The sequence below is a fragment of the Condylura cristata genome, unplaced genomic scaffold (assembly GCF_000260355.1).
Source record: "Condylura cristata isolate star-nosed mole 26May11 unplaced genomic scaffold, ConCri1.0 scaffold00005, whole genome shotgun sequence".
NCBI lineage: Eukaryota > Metazoa > Chordata > Mammalia > Eulipotyphla > Talpidae > Condylura > Condylura cristata.
The window spans coordinates 871,247-880,510 of NW_004567106.1; the positions used below are offsets into that span (position 1 = coordinate 871,247).

Here is a 9,264-nt window from a genome sequence, read left to right on the forward strand (position 1 = left end):
CCTAAAAAAGTAAAGGACACTGTTTATGACACAAAATCTACTCAATCCACATTCCTAGGATCATACTATGTCCTGAAAAAAGGACTGGAGAGATGAGAGAGGAATTTAACACTATCCTTGTCCTCAGTATACTCACAGTGTGTGTTAAGACAAGGAGGTTGTGGTACATTCATAATTGTAATATGGTAAATGCTGCCTTAGTGTTCTACAAAAAGGCTGAGAGAAACTAGAGGAAGTGATTCATTACACCTGCCAGGTACTGTTACTCCAGGATATTATTTCGATCTTAGCTTTACAAAAATGAGCACACTGCTGTGGAAAATTGTGTGGATAACCATAAGTCAATGGACAAACACCTCAATTATCCTTAAATTATAACAACTACTACAAACACAGGAAAATACTTTGCTTGCCTGTTTAGAGTTGACTCATTCATTTTTCTAACAAGCACAGTGCTAGCAACTTTGAAAAGCAATATAAATTGTATCAGAAAAAGCAAGCCTGAGGCTATTACCAGGTGGCTATGTAGAATCAGTTACCTAGAATCTTATATTTAAAACAAACAAAAATCAATTATGGAAAATAAGCTACATTTGCAATATCCACAAAAGATATGTCTTGAATTAATGTGCAACTAAGGGTTGAAAATCTGCTATGTAGTTAATTCAACATTCTTCTCTGTCCCCCAATACCTATGAAATCTTTGGAAATAAAAGACTAAAAAATTACCTGTTTGAGTTATTGGCTGACTTCACTTAAAGAAAAAATGCAGGTACAGAGCCTTAAAAAAACTGCACACATCAAATTATACTACAAGTTCTGTATTGAATCCTGGCTTTGTTTATATAGTTTGAGTTATGAACCACAGGTCAGAACCACAACACTCAGCTGGTTCAACTTAACTCACTTAACAAAAAGAACCCATGATCAATCACACCTGGCCCCTTTATACTTGCTATATTAATAATCATATATCCATTGATACAAACATCATTGAAGATAAATCTTAAAGTGATCTTTTTTTAAAAAAATGGTCTTTAAAGTCAGAAGAGTATAAGGAATCAGTCAAATGATGATTCATACACAAATACCAGTAGCTGCAGTCCACCCAGACTGATGCATAGATAGGCTGTTCTGGCTCAGGACGAGGTCTCCCTACCAAGTCAATAATGTCACTGTTGGGATAAAGTTAGGCAATGTGCCTTCATGAAATAACTACCCGAGACAAAACAAATACTCTCATTTCACAAAACTGCCAACCCCTCCAGACTGAGATTCCAAAATTAGTGAGAACACAGTTTGTTAAATGACATACTCTAAAACCCAATTTGCCTATAGGTCTAGGAATTAAAGTATCACTCCAGTTTCCCAATGCTACATTCCAGAGGAGGCAGCAAACACATAGAAGGGGCAAAAAGGAACTTTACCACACTATTTTTCTCACAGGCACACACAGTCATACCAGAGAAGGCATCTGCACTCTAATCCCTTCTTAGTAGAAAATACACATATTCAAATTGAGTCCCCAAATCTAGAACAAATTACCGTAGTAGCCACAGCCGTAGAGAGAGACCACTGATGAGAACTGCAGATCTGGCCACCTGCTTTGAGACACCTCGCACCAGGACGCTGCCGGGGTCTTTAAAAGCTCGCCTCTTCCAGTAGGGCACATGCCCTACTAAATCTTTTATATCCCAGGAAATGAGGGAAGATGCCTCCCTGAATCTTTTAACTATGCTGCTGTTACTGTATCCATTTCTGTTAAATACTGTTTTGCAATTTTTCCAAAGAGAAAAAATAAAAACAAGGAGAGGATTGCACCACTGCAGAGCTAAGTGAAGTAAGCACTAAACTACAGAAACGCCAATAATATCTCCTGCAACTAGGATAATCCCACATATTATCTAGTGTCAGTCCAACGCAGACTTGGGCGTGCAGTGTCGTACCCATAGGAAGCTCAGCTTCTCTGCAGCTTGTGCCTCTGCCAGCTCCCCCCACGCGCAGAAATTCAGCAGAGAAGTTATGGTGCCCAACCTCTGTGTACAAGATAGATCAGGAACCCACACTCAGCAATATGCCAAGTGGCCAAGACATCAAATCGGCAAACAATCAGAAGGCACTGGAGGAGGGGAGGATGGAGGGACCACATTGTTTGAATTTTGCTGCATTGCCAAGGCCCGGGGATGTAGGGGTAAGAGGAAAGGCACCCCCAGTCAAAAATGGATGGGACACTTGGCTCCTTCCCTGCCTGTGTGCAGGTAGCAACACTGTAGGCGACATGACAGCTGTTCCCACTAAAATTCAGGTGGTAGGTCAGGCTGAATAGCGCAGCCCACCAGGGTAAGGGAGGCGCTGGAAGGGCACTACAGTGTGCCTGCACCCCACCTGACAGCGCCCAGTAAGCGACGGCCGGACCTGCCACGTGCCCCCTAAGCGAGCCCCCGCGAATTCGTGGGGGAGGGGGTAGCTGTGGGCGCTCACCCTGCTAACCACAGGCATTGCACCGGGCACAATGGTCTGAAAGGAACCCAACGCAAAGCCCAAATCCGGAGATTTGGCTCACAAGGGGTGGGTGTGGGCTGGGTGGGGGGATTACGTAGGTCTCTCCACCTCCTCCCCAGACACTTCCTCGCCACTGGGAGGGCGCTTGGGCGCGGGGGAGGCGCCGCAAACCCGCTTGGGGTCTTCTTTGTTTCTTTCTGTGCTTCGTAGGAGGACCGGGTGTGTCTGCTGTCTCCGAGACAGGGTCGCCGCCGGGGATGCCTGCCCTGCAGGGGGGTGGCGCACCCCAAGCTGACAATTGAACCTCGCGGGAGAAGCAAGAGGGTGGGGAGGAGGGTGGATCCCAGGCCCTGGGGAGGGAGGGCGCTTCTGGGGCCTCAATAGCTTCGGGGAAGTCGCCCAGGGAAGGGCGGGGGAAGGGGCGGCGGGCAGTCTCAGCGCGAAGCCAGCTTACCTTGGCAGCCCCAGCCTGGGCACAGATCATACTCCCGTCAGCACACAGGTTAAAGCCGGGGGGCGCACGTGCCACGCATGGCGAGCCAGGCGCCGGCGACCTGCCGGGGGACTGGGACACCCGCTAGCCCTCGTGGCGTTCCAGATGCGGGTGCCCCAGGTGAGCAGCCAAGACCACAGCCAGGGCGGAGGGGCGCCCGCCGTTCCGTGAGTTGTGCGCGAGGTCAGGGCCTCTGGGTCAGAGACGCGCGGTATCCCGGTTCCAACAACAGCGCCTGATGCACGGTAAAGCGGCACACTTCACCGCTCCTCCCGCCCGCATCCCCTCCCTCCCTGCCTGCTCCTGTGTGGGTACCAGACTCCTGAACCAACCACAAGCCGGGCTTGCTCTCATTAGAGCTGCCCCGCCTTGCAGCCCTCGCGCGCACCCCCCTCCCCCGCCCGCCGTAAATATATATTGATTCCTGTTACCGCCGGCTCCATCCTTCCAATACCCTCAATCATACTTGGTATATCCAGCACCAGCTCTGGCCCATCCGCTCTTTTGTGTATGTGCAGTGTGTTCAAGAATGATGTGATACAGACTGCCCAGGCACGGATCCTATGCCAACTGTTCCTAGCCTCTATCTTAGACACTTTTTCCTCACCTACATTAGAGACAATTATGAATACTCACACATGTTTAGGCACCGTCCAGTATTTTCACCGCAAATACAAAAAACAACCACAGATGCAAAGAATGAAGATCCCTTCTGAAAATCTATTGTTGTGCGATTTTAGCTTTCAAACTGAATTTTTTATTAAATTGCCCTCAGTGTCAGTGCTAGAACTGGAATTAAGCAAATGCTAAACTCCTCCATGCAATCAAAGAAGATGCAGAGAGTGGAATATTGGTGACTGTTGGTTGTTGACTGCTTCGTGCATATAAGTCTACCTGGACTTGGGTGGGTATTTGGCCTGTGTGTGTTCATATGTAATGTGTTTTTTTTTTTACACATAATCTCCATAGTAAGAGTAAGTAATCTCCTCACCTAAATGCATTCCTTACAATGTGCACTTATTTCTTATCACGTTGAGAGGTTTTCCACATACTGAAAGGGTCTCTTTCCCATACCCCAAAGACAATCCTTCTCTAGAATATAAAAAGCCTTGGCAGTGACTGCAAGACTTCTTACAGAAAATGGAGTACAAGCCTGCCAATACCTACCCTCCTCCCATCTCAACACCATATGATGAGCTGCTTTTCAGTGGTTCTCATTCCACTGACATTCCTTTTGACAATGACTTTGCTCTCACCACCAGAACTTCGCAAAAGTGGAAATCCTGGAAGATCTGAAAACAGCTTCACCAAGTGTGCTCCTGTCTCCAGGAAGGTACAAGTCATCAGTCTTTCCCTTACCTCAGACTACTAGAAGTGGAGGTGCCCACGTCTCTATGTTTCGTGGCAGACATGTCCCCCTAACCTGGGGCAATTAGACCTCCCTTCAAGTGAACTCACTGACTTCCAAATCTTTCCCACACCCCAGCTAAGGACCCATACTGAAAGCTGTGCACACACTTCTGTAGAAAATTCTACACTCAATTTACTATCACCTTTACACAAGAAGAAAACCCTCCAGAAATAGACTTGGGCATACTGCATCAGTAAACAGCAAAGCAACCAGTGTGTAATGATTCTAACTAATGTACAATGATTCCAACCAGAAACTGCCACAAACCAGCATCCAGAGTTTCCAAATTAGGATAACGTAATGAAACCACAATAAAGGGTAATTCTTCACTTTCAACGATTTGCCAAGATGTTTACCTCATCATTTTCAGAAATGCAGCATCAACCTGACCTTAGAAATACTTTTCTTCATTCTACCATGAAGATAACTTGACAAATGAATACCTCACATAAAGATTTTTAAAGCAATAATCCTGACATTTGCATAATTTCTCCTGTAGAGCTTTTTTCTTATGTCAAAGCAAGATCTATGAGAGCCTAATTACACAAAGTCTCACATTCTAGCATGCTGAGTAGATGAAGAACATCCTAGTACAATACCTTCCCTATGTCAGGTGCTCTGGCAGCATATACACCTGCCCCTTTTTGTTTATACCTTTCACATTCATATTGTCTTATTACTCACAGTTTCACTGCATCATTCCACTTCATAGTGGAGAAAACCAAGACCAATACGGGGTTATATAATTTCCTTCAGGTCTCATTGCCAGCAGAAAACTACTTTACCTAATTTAATTAATTGATTGATTGATTTCAGCTGCCATAAAGGGAGATATATCTGGTGGGGAAATGAAAAGACTTTCTATAAATTTTGAAATCATTTAATTATGAACCAAATTTGTCAAGTTTTAATTGGCTCCAGAATTGCTTTAAGTTCAAAAACAATGTCACAATTCAAACAATATTGATCTTATATGATGTCATAAAATGATGAAAGAGATTTTAAGAAACATATACAGTGTAGCAATTATCATACTGATGAAACCTTGCCTTTTTTGCTTGTGTATCTTCAAAGTGTGGCCGTGGACATACCTGCTCATCTCAGGCCACATGTGACTAAAGAAGAGCAAACACAGCACTATGGACTGGCCAGAGACTTCATCTGCATGTCAAAAAGGAATGCCTATAGCAAAGGACCAAGCCATTGGAACTGCACTGTCATGTCTGACAGCATCTCTTCACAAGACTCATAGTAGCCAGGGATACAAAATTTTCCTTGAGGACACACAAGGCAAAGGGTAATAACTTAAAGGTCAGGGTGTCTGACTTTGTTCAGCTGAGCAAGTTACCTAGATAAACTATTCCTTCCTCTGATGAAGGAAAAGAGATTTTAATTTTACATAGTGAGTCTGCCTATAAATTGCTACAGAATGACAGTGGTTATATTGGTAGTTATGAAAACCTTAGGGCAGTTTCGGGTTGGGGGGGTGTCTATCATAGACTAAGTTTAAATGAGAGAACATAGGACTTATATGAATCTATATATTTATTCAATAAAATTTAAATATGCTGATTTTGGGGAATATACCATAAAGAAGATAGAATCTCTGATTTTATGGACAACAGCATTGAAAATGCTAAAACCACCCATTTAACAATCCAACACCACATATTTGATAGATGAAGTGATAGGTATGGAAGGTCCATCAACACAACACACATTATAAAGATCACTAATTCAGCTCAAAGTGGGGAGGGGCCAGGGTGGTGGATTGAGATAGACTTCTTGGAATCAGTGAGTCTTAAATCGAATCTTAAAGAATCAGAAGTTGGCAGGTGAAAGGAGTGATTGATGAGTACCTAAAAAAAATGTGCAAGGTGAAAAAACAGGCAAAAATGTCTAATGAATTCAAGAAAATTTAAGTTTGACAAAAATGTAGACAATTGGATAGAAAATCATGCTGTCTGTGAATAGAAAATTTTATTTTTTCCTTGTCAGTCTGTATTCCTCTTGTTTCTTGATTATATTATTTTACTGGTTATTTTTTCAATACAATCTGATTTAATAAATAAAGATGGGTAATGCATGAGGAGCATAGAATCTTGTGGTCAGATTAAGTATATAAGTGCAAAGTGATGTTAAGTATGTGATGTAGAGGTGTGTTGTCCATGTAACAGGACTGAGCATGTTCATTAGAAAAATCTCCACTAATAGTTTTAAAAGAAGAATTAAAGTCTGTTGAGTGATGTAAAGGGGAAATATTTCAGGTGAAGAATGAACACCAGATATGAAAGAACAGAAAAACTGAAATAATAGGACATACTTGAAAAATGGTGAAATGTTCAATTTAATTAGAGGACAGAGAAAGCAGAATCAGGGATAATTGGGGAAAAAAAGTTTTGGGATAGATAATAATAAGTCAAACATGCTCTGCTCCAGATTTTAAAAGGAATTCTGTAAGAAATTTTTACAGTCAAAAAGTAAAACAGATTTGTTATTTAAATATATAGCAAACAATATTTACAGTGTGACTTTAAATTTGTAATAATTCAAAATTTTTAATATGTGTAAAGAGAAATGTCAATGGCAGCTGAATAATTTGTTCTCATTTACCTTTCCATCAAAGTACTTCTGAGAGACCACAAGACAAAGACAAATGGCAGACCATTATGAACTATGAATGTTTACCACCAATTTGTCACACGACAGGAGGATTTTTCCCTAATCAAAGGATGGTTTAGTCATTGAAAAAAAATCAAACAGAAACAAACATCACTGTATGATATTCACAAGGTGTTTTGGCTGGTAAAGAATGGTGTGCAATGTTAAATGTCTGTGCTGATTCTCAAAGCAACAATAAAGTCTAATGATAGAAAAAAGTTCTTTTGTTCCTTAGAAATTCAAAACCTTTTGAGGTAGGTAGTTGTGGAGAGTAAAGGCTCAAGTCAGACGATCTAGGTTTAAAAAATGATTCTACCACTCATTTATTCTGTGTTCTAAAAAAAATGGTTTAAATTATTTATTGATGTACATAAAAAACTAACATTATTTATCTAAGAAATTGAGGATTAAGTGGAACAAAAATGTGAATTTCATACTTTGTCCTGAACACATATTCAATATTCTTTATCATATCCCATCATAAATGTTTTTATAAATCCATTTGGAGGTTCCAACCCACTGTAATGCATCTGATTAAGTTTAAAAGTATGTGGATAGGCCTTCCCTGGTGGCGCAGCGGGTTAAAGCACTGCACTGAGAAGCTAAAGCCACTTCCGCATGAGTTGGATTCCCGCCTGCCCCGGAGGTGACCACATGGCGTGACAGACCTCTCCTGACCCGCCCGCTGCTCCCCTCAGCAGTGTACTTCATAAATCTTTAAAAAAAAAAAAAGTGTTTGGATAAATGTTAGATATTCAACCTATATAAAGTAACTATATAAAGAAGCTTTTAAAAGAAAAAAAAATTTTTAAGATTTATTTATTTGTGCATACAGAACTGGGGTACAGGCCAGAGGCTCAGGGGCGGGGAGAGGCTTCACCAGAGACAGAGTGGGGAACAGAACAGGCAGATCGACAAAGTACACTGCTGAGGGGAGCAGCGGGTAGGTCAGGAGAGGTCTGCCACACCATGTGGTCACCTCCAGGGCAGGCAGGAATCGAACTCATGTGGAAGCGGCTTTAAATTCTCAGTGCTGTGTTTTAACCCACTGCGCCACCAGGGAGGGCCTTAAAAGAAATTTTAAAGAATCAATTATACCAAAAAAGTGGAACAAAATAGTAAGAAACTTTGAAAGATGATTTAACATTAACAATGCATGGAAATGTTCTAAATGGCCCTGTGAGTCAAATTTTCACTAACTACATTATCCCACAACAAAATTCACATTAAAAAATTACTATTGGGCCCTCCCTGGTGGCGCAGCAGGTAAAAGCACAGCACTAAGAAGCTAAAGCCACTTCAGCATGAGTTCGTTCCCCGATCTGGAGGTGACCCACATGGCACTGCATACCTCTCCTTACCCATCCTTTGCTCCCCTCAGCAGTGTACTTTGTTGATCTGCCTGTTCTGCTCCCCACTCTGTCTCTGATGAATACTCTCACTGCCCCTGCACCTCTAGACTGTGCCCCAGTTCTGTACGCATAAATAAATAAATCCCTTAAAAAATTATACTAGTTAAGGTACAATGGTAAGGACTGTAGAGTCACAATGCAAAGGAAATGAATACAGGTAAGAATAGAACTTGAGAATGACAGTATTATGAGAGACAAAAGAGTTAAGACCAGGGCCTCCCTGGTGGCACAAGGGGTTAACATGCAGCACACATTAACATGGGTTTGATCCCCAGCCAGGGAGCTGACCCACATAGCACAATAGATCTCTCCTATCTTGTCTACGGCCCCCACAACAGTACATTTCAGTAGATCTGCCTGTTCTGCTCCCCACTCTGTCTCTAGTGAATCCTCTCATACCCAGAACCTCTGGCTTATACCCCAGTTCTTGTATGAACAAATACATAAATCTTTAAAAGGAAGGACAAGACTACAACTATCAACATATGTCCAGAACTCTGTTTTGTAACATGAAAGACTGAGAAATACATTCTGGAATAAATATCATATAGCTCAGCCTCTAAAATCTAACATAGATCATATGACACCAAATAAGTTGTAGGATAAAACATTAAGCCCATGCTCTCCATCCTATTTTCTGCAACTAACTCTGGAATTCTGCAACTAATATTAACCTAAACACAACAGAGAACATGATTCCAATATGTGATCCAGCTACCTTCTGACCTAACTCAAGAAAATCTTGTAAATGCCTCTCTTCTTTTTCTCTCCACACAAACCTATAT

At 42.0% G+C, this 9,264-nt stretch overlaps 1 protein-coding gene across 6 annotated transcripts in view; it reads right to left on the reverse strand.

Moving 5' to 3' along the window:
• HECW1 (HECT, C2 and WW domain containing E3 ubiquitin protein ligase 1) overlaps positions 1 to 3,256 on the reverse strand; it is a 426,246-nt gene extending 422,990 nt beyond the window's left edge. For 4 of the 6 annotated variants that reach the window (XM_012720822.1, XM_004676647.2, XM_012720820.1 and 1 more), the window contains exon 1: positions 2,957 to 3,256. In XM_012720822.1, the coding sequence (XP_012576276.1) occupies positions 2,957 to 2,986 (30 nt within the window). In that variant the 5' untranslated portion in view covers positions 2,987 to 3,256. Of the gene's footprint in view, positions 1 to 1,545; positions 1,970 to 2,956 lie in introns of those variants that run through there. The other 2 variants (XM_012720821.1, XM_012720819.1) reach the window with 1 other exon arrangement.
• Between the last annotated feature and the right edge of the window lie 6,008 nt (positions 3,257 to 9,264).